Genomic DNA, 22,338 nt, shown 5'->3' on the forward strand with positions numbered 1-22,338 from the left:
ACTACAATGTGGGACACCTGGGGATGTCTGTAAAACTGTGCCCTGTTCACAGGCTAACAGTGTATGCAGCACAAAGCTGAGCTCTGGTTTCCTCCACCCGAACAAGTGCCTCAGATAGAGAGCACAGCAATGATGATCAGGGCACCATCCAGAGCCACCAGGTTGCTATCTCCAGAAGCTCTGTCCAGCCCCAAGGATAATGGACACACTATTGGAAAAAGCATTCCTTGGTACCAAGAATGGGGGATTGGGGTGATTAGACAGCTGGTGCCAACACTTCCCCTTCTACATGAAAATAGGCCTCTTCCTCTTTTGCTCTAAGTTTAGCATTAAGAGCATGTAATTCAGTAAGCTCCTTGGAGTGGATAAAGATGAGGATAAACTGTCATCCTTCCTCTCTTTAATTCCTTCACTTAATTTTAAATGACCAACTAAATAAAGTGATATAATCTATTTCTAAAAGATACACTGATCGAGAAATTCTAACAGCTGAAAAAATGTGACATTTTCTGGCAAGCAATACATATTTATAAAGATAAAATGGAAAGAACACAGATGTGAGTGAACAATTTTTATTGAAACCCTCAAAGATTAAAGAGGACCAAATGGTGAGTTTGGGTACCATAACAGAAAATCTCACCTAACTGTACCATCATTCACAGAAATGAACAAACCCAAACACGACAAAATTCAAATTCTCATGTCATTGCTACAAGTGAATGTAAATGAACTAATCATTTCATCATAACCTTTCTTTAATCATATGAAAAAGAAGGGAATTTACATGGCATAACAAAAGATATGCAAAACTTAATGAAACACAATTCTCTTAAAATTTCTCAAACTTATTTTTATACGATGCAGAATGCACTTGAAATGATTAAATGACTTAAGCTGATTCTTTTTTTTATTGCAAACTGTTTTAACATCAGCTTAACCCCCATGCATTTAAAAAGAACACAGCTTTTGAATTAGGAAAATCACTTAAGTTAAAATGAGGAATTAAGTACTGAACTTAGGAAAAGGCTGGGGTTTCTTCTGAAAGAAATCTTCAAGTACCAATATGTATAGAGAAAGAATACTAATTTTGGTTACATTTCCCCCCTTACTGTTAAATATACAAACTATAATACCTTTCAAAATAAAACACCCACATAAGATAACTTTAATAAACATTCAAACCAGATCTTGGAAAAACATTATGCAAGAAATTTACTGGGCCAAAAATGTCTTCATTTGTGATTATTCACCACTTTTGATCAGTCTCCTCTGTGGAGCCCAGTTTCTCTCCCTTTTGGTCCCTACAGTTAAGAAACCTCCATTAGCTGTGCGACTGAGACAACCTGTGATCTGTGCACTTAGAGGAAAAACAACGTGCCATAAACTGACAGACCAAGGAGGAAGAGAAAGTAGGTACCCTAAAGAAAACGTAAATGAGGGGAAAAAATGTACCAATTGAAAAGACAGTTTGTTTTTCCCAAAGGAAGGCTGCACCCATTTCACTTACTATTAGAAATCCCGGTTCAAGGCACTGGGATGAACTCCTCACCATGAGTAGATACTGAGTTACGTCTGACACTCCTGAGTCAGCTACGGCAATCAGCCTGCTCGCTGAGTGTTTCCGAGACATTTCTTACACAGAAACCTAATGTAAATTAAACAAGTTGCAATCCTTTTATAATGTAACTAGTTTTATAAAAATATTCAGAGTTGCTAATAAAGCACCAAGAAAAAGAGACCCTCCGAGAGAGGACTCAGACCCTTTCTACAAGGTCACCCCTTTACAGTTTTCTCCAGTGGGAATCCAGAGTGACATGTCCTACCTCTACAATCTCAGGGATGTAGAACAGTGCTGTGGTGACTATACCCAAATGCCAACTTTCATTATAAATAGTTAAGAGACAAGTTACAAGATTTCATGGCTTACTCTTAAAAAGGTAAAATAGGTGCAATTTTCCTTTAAGAAAGTCTTTATAATATAGCATTAATATTTTAACGTTCCCTTCAGTAAACACTGATATAACTATACTGGGACTACCAAATAACTGGGAAGTAGCTACAATTTATCTACAAATACTGTACTTTTTTTCCCCCATTTTGATTACAGTATTTGTACATTTTAAGAAAACATTGTACAAAGAAAAATCATATAAATGAAAGCCTCAAAGAAATATCTGTCACTAAATTTTTGAACAGAAGTGACCAAAGGCTGTAGTAAATGAAAACTTTTCTAAACATGATGTAAACATAAATGGAGTAATGCGAGAAACATCAAGGTATTCAAATCTACAGTATTGCTATTTTCACCCTTAACATGTCTTTCTACAGAGGTTTCTCCTTTTGGAACAGTAATATAAGGGGCAGTACATTATTTCATAACCTTATGCCATCAAATCAATTAATACAGGTGCTTGACACAATTATACAAAATCAATTTGTTTCAAGATACAAAATTAATGTTGATATGTAATTAATGAAAAAAATAAGATGTTAAAAAGATAACTATAAGAATACCCAGATATATGCTGTATTCCCATTTATATAGATCTGATCAATAAAACATCAACACATTCACTTAGATACTGATTTAATCCATGGATCAAGGCCATATTTTCAAATATTTTAAAGATGCCAGGACACTGCAAAAGCCGGAGAAAAGAGTTGAGGAACAATATATGCTTGCTAAACAAGAACTATGTTTATTTAGCTAGTGAATACCTAGAGTAATAAATTTTTACTTCATGATAGCAATCAGGCTCGCAAACACCCAGAAATAGGAATTAAGGGTTTTAAATGTAGTTATAAAGGTCATAAAAAGTCTGATTAGACTGAGGTACATTTACTCAAAATTTTGAGATTCAGTAAGTGGTAGCAAACAAAATAATTCCTCAGACAAATGCACATTTTTCAGTATACATATTATTGGGGGAAGAAGGGGAGAAGAATGTGCATTAACTGGTGAAATTCACCAAGCTGCATATCAATATTCTGTTACACCAAACAGTTTGAAGACAAGGGAAATGTTCTAATATAATCTCAGATTATGTTTTATTTGGCTAAAATAGAGCTTAAGGTTGCTTTGCCATATTAAAAGTTTACTACAATAATTTTCACATAAACATTTAGACTTGAACTCCAGGACTAAATATGGCATGATTATTTTGCTTTTAATCTGTCAAATAGCTAAAAATTGACAATTTAAAAACTACAACAAAGAAAAAGTTGAAGCAGTGTGACTCTTACATCATTGAACCACTTCTAATGGTTAACTGTTAGTATTTAACAAATTCAAAGAGTTAATGAATCCTTGCATTCATTCAGTCTTCTGTGCCTTAGCTAGGATGCATCATTACAAAAGACAGCAGATACTGGTCAAAGCTTCAGGACAGAAAAGTGCTTGACGAAGTTAACAGTTCTCAAGTGTGTTTGGTGAAAGTATAAGGGCAGATGCGCTGATGAAAACCATTACAAGAAGAGTCAATCTGTGTTAGAGTTCAAAGATGTCACCTTAAGCAGAAAAAAGCTGTAATAACGTCTTCTTTGACTTATTAGGCATTTCCAGAGTCTACATCATTAGTGTTGTGATTCTAACAGGACATCTTCACATGGTTATTGTTTGTTTCTATTTCTCTCCTGAAAGAAAAACACAAAGACCTTTAACAAAGCACCACCATTATTTAATGATTTAAATTATATCCACATATAATGTAAACCATCTCCATTCAAAGTTCTTCAAATACTGGCAGAGCCTCCTTGCCTGCCACCTGCATCTCTCATAAGTGTCCTATCTTAATAAATCTATTTCTTGCCTATCACTTTGTCTCTTGCTGAATTCCTTCTGTGCAGAGGCATAAAGACCCTGAACCTCAGCAGGTTCAGACACCAGGAAGAAGGACTACCAGAACCAGTGCTGGGGCCACTAAATACCAGCTGTGAAAGACAATGCGAGCTTGCTTCTACCTTGCTTCTACCCTGATCCTTATCTACAACCGTATTTTCCACTCCCTAAACTATAAAACCCTTCTAACCCCTTCCAGCAAGGGGGCAGAGTCTTTAAGGCAAAAGCTATCTTTTTCTCCTTTAAAAAAAAAAAAAAAAATCTTCAAATACTAATTTAAGTAATTAGTTAAAACTGATTTACTATTATCAATATAAACCTCAGTGGGATTACCACAAACCAATTTAAAATAAACACATCCAAACAAAGACCTAGTTTGGGAGATTACAGGTCCTTTCCACATCCCTATTTTCCCATGGAATTTTGTTTAGGTAAGACAATTACCGTAATACCTTTCAAGCCCTTCCAGTGAGTTTTTAATGGCGTGGTATCAAACAGACTAAAAAGTACTCTGAAGCAATGTGAAAACTAATGGCTAAGGTAGGGTCAAGGAGGGAAGGAAAAGCACTGCATTATATCTTGTTAAAACTGCATTAAAATAAGTTTTCAGGGTGAATTAAAAAAAAAAGACTTTTCAACCACAAGCTTCCTCTATTACATACTCATATTCAGCATAACTTTTCACATCAAGAATATTAATTACTTTTAAGAAAGCAGAAACCCTCTTGAACAAAAGTTAAACTGAGTGATGTTTTCATGATGTTCATTAACCAAACACTCACCTATAACACTTATCTTTGAAAAAAGGATGACTACCACTGTGCACACCTATCAAATGAATGCATTATGTGGTCTGTGCCATCTGTTTTAATGTGCAGTTCACTAGTTCTCAAACTTTAGCAAGCATCAGAATCATTTGGATGGCTTGTGGAAACACCGACCAAGGGGCCTCAAAGGTGAGTGCGCAATTCTCTAGTACTGCTAGTTTAAGGACCACTCTTTGAAAGCCACTCGTGTCTAACAAAGACTCTCTATTTTTGTCTTTTTTTTTAGGGCCGCCCCGCAACATATGGAAGTTCCCAGGCTAGAGGTCGAATTGGAGCCATAGCTGCTGGCCTAGGCCACAGCTCACGGCCACAATGGACCCTTAACCCACTGAGCAAGGCCAGGAAGCTAACCTGTGTCGTCATGGATACTAGTTGGGTTCATTACCGCTGAGTCACAAAGGAAACTCTGAAGACTCTCTACCTTTGGTTTCACTGTTTACATTTTATTTTTTCATAAGTGATACATTTTATTTTTTCATAAGTGATACATGTTCTATAATAAATATGTATATACTTTGAAAATGGTCGAATTAATATCCCATCCTCTGTGGATATCCCATAAGAAAACTGTATTTTAAATTCCAAGGAAAACTTCAAGTTCTTTGTTACTAAATTCCTTTTTCACTTTATATATTCCTAGAACTTGAATAACAGTACAGAAGGCTAACAACCAAAGGCCCTGGTATTCAATAATTACAAATAAATCATTGCATAGACCCATAAGCATCAGTGGGATAGTCTAAAGTTAAAGAATAAAACAAAAATGAAAACAGTCACAGAGCCAGCTAATTAATCATGTTTCAAAAGGATAAGCAAAAACAAAAATCCAGCAACATAAACAGAGGAAAAAAAGACAAAAGAAATTTGGAACCAGGAAGCTGTAGTCTAATTTTATAAAGGCCTGAAAGCTTTTAAAAAACCAGTCTAAACATAAGGGAAGTTTAGTTCTCAGCTGAAGGAAACAGATTTGTGTAAGAAATGTTGCAACCCGCTTTAATTAGCTGGATATAAAACACAGTATTACAGATGAAGCAAGAAGAGGTAACAGCTCACTGCTCATTCTTTCTCATAAAATGGCTGATCAAAACTAGAGAAATCAGTAACTCCATGAAGAGTCCAAAAACTACAAAAAAAAAAAAAAAAAGGCTGGAGTTCCCGTCGTGGCGCAGTGGTTAACAAATCCGACTAGGAATCATGAGGTTGCGGATTTGATCCCTGCCCTTGCTCAGTGGGTTAACGATCCAGCATTGCCGTGATCTGTGGTGTAGGTTGCAGATGCGGCTCGGTTCCTGCGTTGCTGTGGCTCTGGTTTAGGCCGGCGACTATGTCTCCGATTAGAGCCCTAACCTGGGAACCTCCATATGTGGCGGGAGAGGCCCTAAAAAAGGCAAAAAGACAAAAAAAAAAAGGGCACTACTACTAACAGTAAATTAGACAAAGAGAGGTTTAATCTAGGGAGGTGATCAGGTACATGAATGAGGGTCATGTGTTATTTAAATAAAGTTAGAGATGCTGCTCCAGTTCAAGCTATAATCAACTAGGCCATCTTTACCTGAATCAATAAAATACATAGATTACAACTATGTACATAATGCAGAACTTCTAACTCAGTGGACAGGAAAAGAGGAAAAATTTTAAGACTCAATTAACCAAACAGGACAGAAAAGGGGGGAGAGAGGAGCTTGAAAGACATATTAGAAAGCACAAAATGTAAAATGGGAGAAATACACATTTATATCAAGCAATCAAAAATGTAGGTTTATCAATGAAAACACAAAACAAACCAAATTTAAATTAAAGTGATTTCTAAGGAAAAATCATTGGCAGAGATAAAATGTTCACTATATACCAAGAAACATTTTTTAGAAAAAGCTGTAGCAATATTAAACTAAAAATGCAACTTTACATATATTAAAAGTTGTCAGGGAGTTCCTGTTGTGGCACAGTGGAAATGAATCTGACTAGTACCCATGCAGATGTGGGTTTGATCCTTGGCCTCACTCCTTGGCCTCAGTCAGTGGGTTAAGGATCCAGCGCTGCTGTGAGCTGTGGTGTAAGCTGGCAGCTTTAGCTCTGATTCAACTCCTAGCCTGGGAACTTCCATATGCCACAAGTTCGGCCTTAAAAAGCAAAAAAAAAAAAAAAAAAACCAGTTGTCAGACTTACAAAGAAATCCTGACTTGTTCCTAATTATAGCAGGAGAAATTAACACCTCTCTTAGTAACTGGTAAAGCACATAAGTTAGTGAAAATAAAGGTTGAATACACAGAAAACTGAACCAAAGAATTACAGGGCACACAATGAACAACCACAAAAAGGAATTATAGGCCAGATCAGAAAACAAATCTAAATACCAAAGAGTCAGTATCATATTTTCTGACATCAATTTTAACAGCAAAATAGATAACAACAAAAAGAATCTTACCCACATTTGGAAATTGTAAAACATTTCTAAAAGTCTCCCCAAAAATCACAACAAAAATTCATAAATCTAAGTCCTCCAAAAAACACTGAAATCTACATGCATCGTAACAAAAATTAAATGTAAAAAGCCTAAGAGAAGAAAACCCAAAAGCTGGTGTTTTAGAGGTAAAAAAACAAACAAAAAAAGCTAACAATAGAAAAATCCCTGGATTTTTAAAAATCAGTATAGAAGGACTGAATTTTAAAAAAGAAATGGAGGTCCTGCTGTGGCACAGCGGGTTAAGGCTCCCATGTTGTCTCTGGCAGCTCAGATTCAAAGGGAGGGAGGGAAGGATGGAGGGAGGAAGGAAGACATGAAGACTGACATTGCTTTAAAAATTAACATACTATTAATGCCAAAATGCAAAAAAAGCTTAAGACAAAACAGACAACTTCCTAAAAATATAATTTACCGAATTCTTTACCAAAACAAACCCAAAGATAAAAAGAAAACTTGAAGAGACTTAGAACTAAGGAAATTTAATGAACAAATAAAAATGTATTCCAAACAAAAAACTACCAGGTTCATGTGGTTTTACAAGGGTCTTTGATTAACTGTCCCAGAATTGCTAATTCTAAACATTCAGCGACTGTTCCCAAAGACTAGAAAAAGAGGGAATATTTCCTGATGTACTTTTAAGTTAGAAATACTTTGACACTGGAGTTCCCGTCGTGGCGCAGTGGTTAACGAATCCGACTAGGAACCATGAGGTTGCGGGTTCGATCCCTGCCCTTGCTCAGTGGGTTAACGATCCGGCGTTGCTGTGAGCTGTGGTGTAGGTTGCAGACGCGGCTCGGATCCCGAGTTGCTGTGGCTCTGGCGTAGGCCGGTGGCTACAGCTCCGATTAGACCTCTAGCCTGGGAACCTCCATATGCTGCGGGAGCGGACCAAGAAATGGCAAAAAAAAAAAAAAAAAGAAAGAAATACTTTGACACTAACTTCAGAAAAGCATGAGAAAACTAAGAGTCCAGTCCCACTTGTCACAAAAGGATCTCTTCAGGCTATTTTGATGGTAATGGAGTGTACAGAGGAGCAAAATTGAGAGCAGGAAAGCCAGCAAGAGGGTTAGCAGGATCATTATTCAGGACAATAATAATTTTTACCCCAGAATGAAAGATGTACAGCTACTGAAAAGTGCTTGGATTCAGGATATATTTTGAAAGCAGAGCCAACAAGACTTAGGGATAGACTGATTAGAAATGGGGTGTAAAAGAGAAGTATTGCAAAACAGACCATTATCACTGTGGTAAACAACTGGAAGGACAATGGTACCTTCTACAAAGAGGGAGAAGGTTTGGGGCCAGCAAAGAAAGAGGAGTCACATTAAACTTAACAAGTTAGTAAACAACAAACAAAGTGAGGATGTCAAACAGGCAACTGGATACATAAGTCTAGACAGAAGGAAAGGTGCGAGATGGGTATACAAATTCCAAGTCCTCAGCACGGTGAATGTCTATCAACAAAACTCAAGTCCTCCTAAGGTCTATGGCATCGTCAGTACCTCTGCTTTAGACCAAAAAACAGAAACACCTACATTTTTATGTGTGTGCATGTGAATGTGTGTATATATATATAGATATATATGTATATTTTTGGCTGCACCTGAAGCACATAGAAGTTCCCAGGCCGGGATCAAACCCACGACACAGCTGTAACCTGTGCCAAACTGTGGCAATGCCAGATCCTTAACCAGCTGCACCACAAGGGAAGTTCCTCCACACTTATATTAACAAGATCTAGAATAGTGCCTGATACAGTCAATATTCAATAAATATTTGAATATGATGAAAAATCTATGGACATTCTCTCAGCTAGACCCCTAGGAACATGAGACCAAGAAATGATGCTATCAGTGATACAAGGAACTTCTAGTGCTGTTATAAAACCAGGTACATATCACACAGCTGACATCATAATTACACATCCTGGTGTGTTGTCCGGAAGTTACACCAGGGAAAGGAACCTGAATTACACAAGAGAAGCCATGGTCCAGCACACCTGGAACAGAACTAAGCCTCCAGCGACAGTTCAGCAGATAGCACTTAGGACATGTATACTCTTTAGGATACAAACTCTTCAAAGTGACTCACAGAACTCAATTTTTACTCTTACACAGAACTTAATGTTTGCTTTTAATAATGACTAACAATTCAAAAACAAACTGCAGAGGAATCCTCCCTCCCTCTCTTTCCCAGTAACAAAGCTAGGTCTCAATCAGGCAGATGCAGAGATTTGAGGGCTTCAGAGTCTCTGGCACAGGGATTCTTCCTAACTCACAGCTGAGCAAAAGCACTGGAGATCTTAAGGCCAAGATCTAGAACATGGCCTGTGGAGATGAACTCCAGGAAGAAGTTTACTTGCCAACCCATGTCTTTTTGACACAGCTTAACAGGTGAGCTAAGAAGTTCCTTACCTTTAAGGGTAAGAAAGAGCTGAAAATAGAATTTTCTTCAGTGTCCTCAGAAGTGCCATCAGCTTGCCCTTTAACATTATAGGTAAATGAGCCCAAATGAACCACAAGGGGAAAAGTAACTTTGTATCCAAGAAGGCACACTATCAAGAAAGAAAATGATATTAAGCACTCAGAACACAAGTACAATAAAATGGAAGTACTGAAGGAATCAGCGAACAACTGAAAAAGGAAAAAAGAGAAAAAGCAAGCAAGGAGGCACTTGGATCCAAATGCAACAAAGATAAAAACCCTTTTTTCTAACTCTAGCTTAGAAATCTGTTTTTCGAATTGAAAATTTCAATAGATGACCTAAAGGGGGAGATGATCACTGCCTTTTTTGGGGAGTGGAACATTAAGTCCAAGAATTATCTTACACTACAGACCAAAAAAAGGGGGCGAGAAATCACGAAGAAAAATTAGAGAACTCAAGGACAGATCCAAACCAAAATGAACATTCCAGAAGAAGGAAAATTTAAAAATGGAAGAATTAAATAAGTATATAACCACAAAAAATTTCTCAAATTCTGATACTCCTTGTTGCATGAGGTGGGGCATCATTTTCCTCCTCTAGAGTGTGGGCTGAACATACTAACTGGCTTCTAAGAATAGAGTATGCAAAGGTTAATAAAAAAGGACATTTACACTGAAGAAGCCTAGCAGATACCTTAACCACATAAACAAACTTAACAGCACCAGTAAGCAGTTATATAAGATCAGATGAGGACACAGCACTCATGGAGTATTCTTCCCAATACCCCATAATCTCAGTCTAATGAGAAAGCAACATTGAGGACACCAGCCGGTAGTCTTCAAAAACGTGAAAGCCACAAGAGACAAGAGAAACTGCCACAGCTTGAAGAAGAGTAAGACATGACAACTAAATGCAAAGCTGATGTTCCAGGAGTTCCCGTTGTGGCGCAGTGGTTAACGAATCCGACTAGGAACCATGAGGTTTCGGGTTCAGTCCCTGCCCTTGCTCAGTGGGTTAATGATCCGGCGTTGCTGTGATCTGTGGTGTAGGTTGCAGACGCGGCTCGGATCTTGCATTGCTGTGGCTTTGGCGTAGGCTGCGGGCTGCAGCTCCGATTCGACCCCTAGCCTGGGAACCTCCATATGCCGCGGGAGCGGCCCAAAGAAATAGCAAAAAAAGACAAAAAACAAAAAAAAAGACATAAAAAAAAGTAAATTAAATTAAAAAAAGCTGATGTTCCAGATCTTGAACACAAAAAGACATTAGTGGGAAAATAAGAAATCCAAAGAGTTCTATAGCTTAGCCAACAGTAGTATATCAATGTTAATTCCTTAGTTTGGATAAATGTACCATAATTTTGCAGCATGTTAGGAGAAACTAAATAAAGGATATATAAAGATTTCCCATATTATCTTTCTGTAAACTGAATGAAGTCTGAAAACAATCATAATGAAAAATTAGAAAATTACTACCTTCAAAAATCATATGGCTGCATAGATATGAAACACATACACATTCTACAGGATACTGTTATTTTAATGACTGCTCTGCTTTTCTTTTTATTGTTTATGAGGACGAGAGTGTTAAATTCCATTAAAACCAGTGAACTATCAGACTATATTTTTAAATTAAAAAAAGGTGTGACTGATGATCATTGTACAACTATAAATGTAATAAATTCACTGAGTAATCAACAACAACAACAAAAGTTGCACATATCTCAAGACAAAGCTTATAGATGAACAATGACTAAAACTGAAATACACAGTAGATTCAATTCTTCAGGAAAATTAACGACTTAGCAGGAGTGAATTCTGCATAGGTTGACTGACAAAATGGAAAAAGTTGGGCTGTAGAGTAGAACAAGGGCAGTAAGAGATGGATAAAACCCCCAGCTATTCAAAAGCCTGGAGTTCCCGTCGTGGCACAGTGGAAACGAATCTGACTAGATCCACGAGGACGCAGATTCAATCCCTGGCCTCAATCAGTGGGTTAAGGAAATGGCGCTGTGGGCTGTGGTATAGGTCGCAGAGGTGGCTCAGATCCTGCGTGGCTGTGGCTTTGGTGTAAGGTGGCAGCTATAGTTCTGACTGGACCCCTAGCCTCCATATGCCACAGGTGCGGCCCTAAAGAGATTAAACAAACAAAAAACCAAAGTCTGTAATGTCCAGAGCCATTAGATAATAAGTTTTTGACGTACACTGTCCCAACAACATGACGGATCCTTTTGCATCAAGAGAGTAAAAGAAAAAGAATGTAAAGGAAACAGACCAATTCTGCAATGTAAAATAAATTCAAAATGACAAAAAATCACTAAGGGAAAGGACAATAATTACGCTTTGAAGATTCTGCTTTTGAAAGTCAATTCTTCAAATTTTTTAAACTTATGTTTCCATTTAAGTGAGACACTAATATTCCTGACCTTCTGCATGGCTACTCTATAATAACTACTTAGGAAGATTCCAGTGGCCACTTTTTTATTTGTAAAATAGTACATCAGGCTTAAGAAAAGAATAGATGAAGTCTAATAATAAAAACTACCCATCTGTACCAAAGACCAAATAACCTCAAAGTGTATTTATGGAAGGGCTAGAAGGACGTTCAAATAGTGAAAAATGGTGGAAAACAGTCATAACATGTTAGTTTAAGTGGTTCAAGTGAGGGTAAAACCTGGTTCTAAGACTCAGGACTAATCCATGCTTTTGAGTTGTGATTTAGTTTTGGCAAAATAACACCATTCAGCACACTAGATTAAATTTTTTGTTTATGTGTAGTCTTCAGAGTTTTCACTTGATTTGATGTTTAAATGATACTATACAAGTAATAAAATTACAAGAAAGAAGCATAAAGATCAAAAAGAAATAAATCAGTCTATTACTTTATTGGCTGCACCCGCAACACACAGACATTCTCAAGCCAGGGATCAAACTTGTGCCACAGCCAACAACCCAAGCCACTGCACAGACATCACCAGATTCTTAACCCAGGGCACCACGAGAGAACTCCCTGGACATTTCTATAAGTAGAAAACAATTGGGAAAACTGAAAATAGAAATTACATTTACAGTGGCAGTAAAAAAAAAATACATAAAATATTTAGCAATAAATTTAGTAAGAGACATGTGAGTCCTCCTCAACAGTGAAAACTACAAAATTTTACTGAGAGAAATTATGTTGGTCTCCAAGAACTCTGAGTTCTACAAAGAAAGGGCTGTTTAAGTGGTAACTTTTTATATTGATCTACTGAATGAGTAAGGGAACATAGTTAAGAAAAGAACGTTCAGGATCTAAACATATGGTGATAAAGGTTGACTAGAATAAAGATATATAAGCTAGAATTCTTGTGGTGGGTGGGGGAGACTTATCTGGGACCTGGTAGCAAGCCAGCAGAGGAATCAATATGCAACCCTACTTTGCAGCTGAGATTCTCAACTCTTTACAATAAAATGAAAATAATTAGTACATCTCAGATTGTCATTCACAAGTGGAACTGTCCACTTGTAGCTTTTTAATTCCTAGGTCTTTTACTGTATATCCTACAATCTATTTTCCATTCCTGTATGTCATTTCAAATGCAAAAGATAGCACATCAAATGTTTAAGATACTAGATTTGAAACATCTTTCAAAAATTCAAAGTTTTTTTCTGCCAAGAAACACTGATGTCAGTTTCACTCAGAAATTAGAGCACAATATAGCTATTACAGTTCTAAATTAAGAAAATGCATGTCAAACTTTAAAGATAAACTAGTAAACAGGAAAGATAATTGAATAAGTTACTTCCTGAAGTTTAAGATATGTCATATTCAGTTGAAGTTAAACACACACACACACACACACACACACACACACACACACACACACACATATTCCTGAAGAACAGTCACCTGTAAATAGTCACCTGTAGATGTCTGCAGGGAACTGTTCCAGGAACCCCCCCACACACACATATTCCTGAAGAACAGTCACCTGTAAACAGTCACCTGTAGATGTCTGCAGGGAACTGTTCCAGGAACCCCTGGATATCAAAATCCAAGGATGCTCAAGTCCCTTACAGTTGACCTCTCTACCCACAGGTTCCATAACTACAGGTTCGCATCCACAGCTGTTATCATGCATTTACTACTAAAGAAAAATAACTGAAATACCATTCAACTTAAGTATGACTGTTCACATCAAAATAGACGTGAAAGAAATCTCTCCCAAAGATCTATGATTAACTCAATAAACTACAGACAATTCATTACCTAAAAACACATAAAATTCTTTATCATTGGAACTTAACACAGAAACTTTTAACTCCCCTGTAGGGTAACAAAATTATCCTGAGGGGGAAAAAATCAATGTTATAAAATGTTAAGTGAAGTACCTTCTTTCCCATTTCTGGCTTATAAAGAATATTTACCAAGTTCCGAATAAAGTATTACTGCAATAAAAACAGAATCATCTTGACTATTCAAAATATCACTCAATGTCGACCACATAATTACTCATTTAAATAAATATGTAATATATGTTTAATTCTACCAACTGTAAAACATCCTGAGCCAAAAACTATTTTCCAGAGAGAAATATCCTTTAAATTTTAGAGTGAAGATCAAAGGATAAGCAAGATTTTATATACTGGGGAGTTCCTGTTGTAGCTCAGTGGGTTAAGTATCCAGTATTGCCACAAGCCATGACGTTAGGTTGCAGGATATTTCGGATGTGGCTTGGATCTGGTGTTGCCGTGGCTGTGGTGTAGGCCTCAGCTGTACCTCAGATTTAACCCCTCGCCTGGGAACTTCCATATGCCACAAGTGTGTCTGTAAAGAAAAAAAAAAGGTTTTATATACTGAATTTGTTTCTGTTTATCATAATCAACTCACCAACTAACTAAAACCACAGAACAGTTTACCCATAGGTAATCAAATAGAGACTTCAAACTATTACTGATCCTGAGAACTATAATTTGATTAATGGGAAAGCATTAAACTAAATGTTCCACTTGAGAAAAAGAAGTATTACCAGGAAAATCCTTATTGTTGCACAGATATGACCACTGTTGAAGTAATGTCTTGTATATTAACACAAATATGGTTACTGTGAGACAGCCTAAGATCACCTTATCCCAGAATCAAAAATTATTCCAACTGTGAAGAAAATTTTATCAGCAACTAAAATTTACTCTTTGGAAATACCTAATGATATAAAGTAGCAAGCATGACTAAAAAATTCAAATTATTTAATAGAGATTTTATTACAATTATGCCTTGCTTCCATATAAGCTATAGGGTCTCTAAGGAAATAGGTAAATGCCTTATTTTGGAAGTTTATCTCAAAATTATAAGTACTTGAAAATACTAAATATTCCTATATAGAATTAAAAGACATATTAAACTAAAAATCTAACTTCAGACTGTTTTCTGATCAATAAGGATTTATAAGACTATAGCCAAAGTGAAATGACTCACATTCATCTAAATAGTCAAAAGTAGAGTCTATAGCTATGTAGACTGCTTGAATTTATACTGAACAAATGCACTCAGGACATTATTAGTTTTTTGTTTTATTTTCCAGTTAAACTAGCTTTATCATGGGAAGTAATACATACAATTGCAAATTGAAGTAAAAAAGTAAAGCTCCCCTATCTTCCTCTATTCCTTTTTATTTCAAGTTTCTCTGAAAAGTTACCACTATAACTTTGACTTATTAATATACAAATTTCTTAATTTATCAATTCAGACAATATCAATTTCCACTGCATATGAGCGATTTATCGCAGTGAATGATATATATACATATTTTGTTTGTTTTTGATTTTGCTTTTTTAGGGCTGCACCTGCAGCATATGGAAGTTTCCAGGCTAGGGGTCAAATCAGAGCCATAGCTGCCAGCCTACGCCACAGCCACAGCAATGCAGGATCTGAGCCGCATCTGCGACCTACACCCCAGCCCACAGCAACACTGGATCCTTAACCCACTGAGTGAGGCCAGGGATGGAACCTGCGCCCTCATGGATGCCAGTTGGATTTGCTTCCGCTGAGCCACGACAGGACTCCCAATGAATGTTATATCTACTTCTCTTCCCCCTCCCTGCAAGAGAACTCACTCTATTTTTAGTTCTAGTGGCTGTCCTAATAACTTTAAACTGTTAGATATGTCCTCTTTAACAATTACCTGTTACTTTCAAAATGATGGGAAAATTAGTACAATTATTTACTTTTCCTCAAACCTTTCCTTCCCCCACTCCATCTCATAATACTCTGTTGTAACTACAATTAAATCTTTTATATACTATTGTCCATTTCTACAAATGTAAAACCAATGAGCAGCTTTTATTATGTAACTTGAATATCAAGCATATAGTTCCTAAATAAAGTACAGTAATTAAATCAATAAATAAAAATTCTATAACATTCAAATCTTCCAAAAGCAAAAAAAGATTCTTCAAAGCATTTACTCATTTAACAAATGTTTCCTAAGTGCCTGCCATGTGCCAAGCACTAGGTGCTATGGATTGATCAAAGAACAAAAACAAAGAACAAAACAAGTTCTGCTCTGCTCTCATAGACCATCTCCAAGGTCAGTGCTTCCCAATTAAGAGCTCATACTGTCAGGCTTCAAAATCCACAGTGTGGAGTTACTGCTGTGGTGCAGTGGGTTAAGAATCTGACTGCAGCGGTTCTAGCTGCTACAGAGGCTCGGGTTCGATCCCTGGCCTGGCAGGCACAGTGGGTTAAGGATTTGGAGTTATAGCAGCTGCAACAAAAACTTCCATATGCCACAGGTGTAGGAAAAAAACAAAAACAAAAACCCAAAACAAAACAAAGACTACAGTGTCATTTAATAGACATAGTAAAGAGATGCTTACAATCCTGAGAGCACAATGAAGACCTGTCTGACTCAAAATGCATAGAGTCCTTTCTGATATTTGTTCTAGTATAATCAGCTACCAGGTGTTATTATCTTTTGGAATTCCTTTTTCATTCTGCTGAAACACCTCTTCAAGTTTCTCATAAAGGCTATGTAGCTAAGCTCTTACACACCTGAAATGTTTCTTCTGCATGCCCTCCACTGATATCTGACACTTCTTCAAGAACATAATTATATGCTGCTTTCCCTATACAACATAAGATTTAAATGAGTGTCCAAAGTTTATGAATGAGAGCATTCTAATAGTCCAATTCTTCTTCCTTTGTATCTTATTTGTAGGTTATCTGTTTTTTGCTTAGAAAGCTTGTCTCTTTATCTTTTTTTTTTTTTTAAATAATCCTGCTGGATACTCAGTGACCCCACTCATTCTGAAAACATGTATCTTTCGGCTCTTGAAATTTTTCTTTAATCATTCTTTCCTCCAACTGTTTTTCTTCCTGTACTCTTTTTAAAAAAATTCCTTTAGAGATAGCAGACCTTTCTATCACATCTTTCACTCCTCATATTTTTCATCTCTATTGCTCCACATCTGGAAATATCTTTGATTTGAAATTCCAAATAATCAACTGGATTTAAAAAATTAACACTTTACTAATCCACTTGCTTAAAAACTTTTTTTTTAATTTTTTGACCATCATGTTTTTCATTTCCAAGAACATTTATTTTCTGGTTTTCTTTTTACATTATGAATCCTAACAAATCAAATTTTTGCTTATAAATTATCTTCTTTCTGAATTATCTATTTCTTTTAGAAAGTTTGTCTTTTTGTGTGTCAAGCTGGATTTTAAACAAGTATACCAAAATTATGGGTTCAAATCTAAAGAGTGAAGAACTATACAAATACTATGATAGCTGACATGGATTTTTCCTGCAGTGTCAAGTTTCACAACTACCCCTCACTCTAAAATAGCCTGACTTCCCAAAATTTATATAACCAGACAAAAATTTATATAACCCTGTATTTATAGGGTGCTATGCTGGCAAAGCAAGCTGGGGAGTTCCTCCATTGCCAAAATAACCAGAAAAAAAAAAAAAAAAAAAAAGATCCAGCAACGACAAGATGGAATTAGCTTTTCAAAGTTCTTGTCTACTATCACAAGTAGGCTCAAGATCATAAAGACAAACATGAACACAGTAAGAAGAGAGACAAAAGAAAGCTACAGTAATCACAAAACTAAATGTTAAATTTTAAACTACAAAACTTCTATTAAAAAGTATATGAAAAAAAAAATCTCCCCAAATGTGGGAAAGGCAAAGATTTCAAGTCAAGTTAGTACAAGCCTTCTAAAATTGTCCTGATTATTCAAAATTGTTGTGGCCATTCTAATCTTAGCCTGACTCTTACACACACACACAAAATTATCAAGAAAAAAAGAAAAAGGCTCAAAGGACACTGTAGACAAACTGACAATATCACAGAGAAGAGAATATCCTTACTCTTAGGAAACACACACCATACTTTGCAAGTGTAAAGCGCCATGATGAATGAAATGTACTTTCAAATTGCTCAAAGAAACATAAAGCAAACATTTTTCTGCTGATGGACATTTGAGTTCCCTGTTTTTTACAATTATCAACTATGCTCCGCTTACTTTCTTATATGTGTTCTGGGGTATGTGGGAAGTTTCTTTTATGTATATATCCTGGAGAAGAACTGCTGAATTATAAGATACTGAAATGTTCAGCTTTGTAAGAAAATGCAAAACTACCTGCCCAACTGATAACTTTGGTAATTTAATGCTCTCATATGTAATTGCGTAAGTTTTTTTGATATCTGTCTCTCCAATGCTTGATATTATCAAATTCCTTAATTTTGCCAAATGAGTGGATATAAAACACTTTCTCATTACAGTATTGGTGTGTATTCCTGAATTATTAAAACTGAATATTTGATATATTTATTAGCTATATATGTTTCCTCTCCCACCATCCATATCTTTTGCCCATTTTCCCATTGGTTTTTTTTTTTTTTTTCTTCTTTTGAGGGCCGCACCCATAGCATATGGAGGTTCTCAGACTTAGGGGTATAATCGGAGCTGTTGCTGCCGACCTACACCAGAGCCCCAGCAACGCCAGATCCAAGCCACGTCTGCCACCTACACCACAGCTCACGCAACACCGGATCCTCAACTCACTGAGTGAGGCCAGGGATTGAACCTGTAACCTCATGGTTCCTAGATGGATTCGTTTCCGCTGCGCCACAACAGGAACTCCTGGTTTAGTTATTTTTTTCTTATAAACTGGACTCATAGGAATTCTTTATATATTCTTGGTAACTGTCTTTGGTCGGTTATGTTCAAATTTCTCCTAGTTTCTAACATACCTTTCTTTAAAACTTAATCTTTTTTTTTTTTTCCTTTTTCTTTAGGGCTGCACTTGCTGCATATGGGAAGTCCCCAGGCTAGGGGATGAATCAGAGCTGCAGCTGCCGGCCTACACCACAGCCACATCAACGAAAGATCCAAGCTGCATCTGCAACCTACACCTCAGCTCAAGGCAATCTGCATCCTTAACCCACTGAATGAGGCCAGGGATTGAACCTGCGTCCTCATGGATACTAGTCATGTTCATTACCACTGAGCCACAATAGAACTTCCTAAGACATCTTCTGATGAGCAGATTTTAATCTAAGCAAATTTTATCAATCTTTTATAAATAGTGCCATTTTGTATCTTGTTTAAGAAACCCTACTTTACCCAAATTTTGAGGAATTGCAGCTGAATACAAGACACATGGGGTCTTATTAAAAAAAACGCTAAACAATGATTTGCAACTTCTTTTATTTAAAAAAGAAAAAAGGTATAACAAATAATGAGTAAAGGAAATCCTAGCAAAACCCACTAATTTGTCCTTTATGATGGAGACAAGGAGGAACCCAGAATAGACAGGGAGCATATCCTTCATCACTGCAATGTCAAGAGTATTTAAAAGCAATTTTGCTGAAAAGCCACAAGCATGTATAAGAGAAAAATCTATAAATGAACATCTACAAATTCTGCCTCGATAAGGAGTTAAGAGCACCAGGAAAAAAACACAAGGACACATGATATCTCAGGCTATTAAGCAGAAGAAAGTTTCCTGACATGATGGTTTCAAACTCAAAGCAAAGACAAACTTCACCTACAAACATGTCATTGCACTGGCCATCTCTTCTTACTCTTCACAGGGCACTGAATCGCTTAACTGAATCACTTAATTCACTTACATCATCCCTTTCCCATCTCCACATCTGCAACGGAAAGAGAATATGCTACTAACACTAAGCATTAAGCACAACACAAAAACAAACCTATCTGGGGGACAAATACCTGGACGATTCTCTGCCTGGTTTAATGACGACAAAAAAAAAAAAAAAAGGCCAACAAGAGTCTTACTGTATTTTTCCACAAAAAAAGGATACTAACAAAACTACAATGAATCCAGATAGACATGGAGGAAAGACAAAATACAAAGGGGATAGAAAAAGATAGTTGGGAGGGGATGATAAGACTACTGTATCCTGATAGTGATGCTAACACAAATCTAGAAATATATTAAAATTCATAAGACTGTACACTCCAAAAAAGTGGCATTCACTGCATGATTTAAACAAAAAACTTTAAAGGATGTATGTACACAGATTTTTATAGGAGTTTTATTTACATTCGCCAAATATGGAAGCAACAACCACATGTCCTTCAAAGAATGAATGGTTAACAAACTATGGCAAATCCATACAATGGAATGATACTCAGTAACTAAAATGAAGAAAGAACTGATATGTAACACAACATAGGTAAATTACAAAGATCTCATTCTGAGTAAAAGACTCTGGTGTTAAAAGATTACACATATAATTTCATTTGTGAAATTACAGAATATGCCTTATAGAGACAGAAGAGAAGGGGGAGAGGAGTGCTTGACTAGAAAGAGGCAGCAAAAGGTAATTTACAATTTTACTGTATTAAAAGTTAAAAATTACTTTTAAATAAAAATAATTAAGAGAAGTTAAAAAATGGAGTTCCCATTGTGGATCAGTGGTAACAAACATGACTAGTATCCATGAAGATACGGGTTTGGCTTCGTTCAGTGGGTTAAGGATCTGGTATTGCTGTGAGCTGTGATTGAGGCCGAAGATGCAGCTCAGATCCCCCAATGCTGTGGCTATGATGTAGGCCAGCTGCTGTAACTCCCATTAGACCCCTAGCCTGGGAACTTCCCATATGCCCCGGCTGTGGCCCTAAAAAGCAAAAACATATAAATAAATAAATAAAGTAAAAGAAATTAAAAAGGATATCGAAGAGGAAGAAGTTTCTAAAAATGATAATTAAAGGAAGTAGAAATAAGCTTTAAATAGTCATCTCCGTGCTCAATAAAATCAAGGTGGACTCTGGATCAAGGGATTCAGGTAAGAAAACACAGCTATAACAAGGGAGCTAGATCTGATAATGTAAGCAAACTAAACTGTCACTAAAGAACGTAAAACCTCACAAATCACAGAATCAACACAAAGTAAATCAAATTCAATGACAAATTCAAATTTGAGAAATTTTCCAAATGCAAAGAAAAATAAAGAACTACTGGCTCTCAAGGACAAAGATTCAAGTTATTTTTGACCTTACTAGAAAAAAAGAGAGAAAGAAAAACTTGGCCTATAGATGAAGGAATAAGGAAAATTATGAGACCCATATTGTACACATTCAACATACATGTTCATTTGCAAGAATAAATTTTGTGTACACAGACAGAAACAGTTATTTCCAAAGAAAGAATATTTAGGCTGGCCTCAGACTTCTCCATAATATAAAACTATAAATAACATACTATAAATAGAAAACTATAAAGCAAAGCCTGAATGAAAAGACCGTGACCTAGAATTTCTATATCTAGATAAAATTTGTTCACATATCATGGCCAAAGAAAGGCATTTTTTGGATCTAGAAGCACTTAAAAAGAGATGATGGTAATAAAACAATTTAGGTTCAAAATAAAAATGTCAAAAGCAAGTTTAGACATAAAAAGACTGGCAGTAAGTCATAAAACAATTTAAGTGTAAAATTTTTAAATTTAAAAATATAAGATTTGGAGTTCCTTTGTGGCATAGTGGGTTAAGAATCTAGGTCTCTGCTGTGACGTGACTGTGGGTTTGATCCCAGGCAGGCCTGGTAATTTATGCCATGAGTAAGGCGCGCGCGCACACACACACACACACACACGTGTAAAGTTTAAGTCATCATATGTATAATTACAAAACAACACATAATTGTCCTAGGTAATTTCTGAGATAATTATATAATAAAAAATAAAGCTAGGATAAATTTTCAGATTGGGTAGAGAAGAAATGTCAAAGACAAGAGTGACTTCTGCGGTGGGAGGAAAAAAGCTGATATGTTATTTCATTGCCATGCCTCTTTGCTCTCAGTAATCTCATCTCACTTTCATGGAATCAATTTTTTAAAAATAAAAGGCTCCCAAATCAGACTCCCACATTTAACTGCCTAATCAAAAAGGTTTATTCCACTTTATTTCTCAAAGGCATATTAAAATATCAATCAGCATATCCTAAAATGAAATCTCTGCCCACACCCCACCTTCCTTACCCCAAATGTTTCTTCTATCTGTAAAGACGGTCACATTATGAACATTTACTCAACTGCTGAGTTCAAACACTCAGAACCTACTCTTGATCCCTCTTTTCCCCTCACTTCCCACATTTAACCCGGAGAAAATTCAATTCAGTACTCCATTTAAAAGGATGAGCAGGCCTTTAACAGCAGTCATTTGCGTTATTCCAAAGCAAAACTGCTAACAATTCAGTGCAGCAGTCACCAGCACCAGAATAACCCGAGGCGCTGGTACACCACCAGGTCTTTTTCAGATATACCAGATTTTT

At 36.3% G+C, this 22,338-nt stretch overlaps 1 protein-coding gene across 8 annotated transcripts in view; it reads right to left on the reverse strand.

Annotated features, from left to right (window-relative positions):
* Nucleotides 1–558: 558 nt before the first annotated feature.
* YTHDF3 (YTH N6-methyladenosine RNA binding protein F3) overlaps nt 559–22,338 on the reverse strand; it is a 41,504-nt gene continuing 19,724 nt past the window's right edge. For all 8 annotated transcript variants that reach the window (XM_047783850.1, XM_047783851.1, XM_047783854.1 and 5 more), the window contains one exon: nt 559–3,633. In XM_047783850.1, the coding sequence (XP_047639806.1) occupies nt 3,610–3,633 (24 nt within the window). In that variant the 3' untranslated portion in view covers nt 559–3,609. The remainder of the gene's footprint in view (nt 3,634–22,338) is intronic.

Source organism: Phacochoerus africanus, chromosome 6, assembly GCF_016906955.1.
Source record: "Phacochoerus africanus isolate WHEZ1 chromosome 6, ROS_Pafr_v1, whole genome shotgun sequence".
Taxonomy (NCBI): domain Eukaryota; kingdom Metazoa; phylum Chordata; class Mammalia; order Artiodactyla; family Suidae; genus Phacochoerus; species Phacochoerus africanus.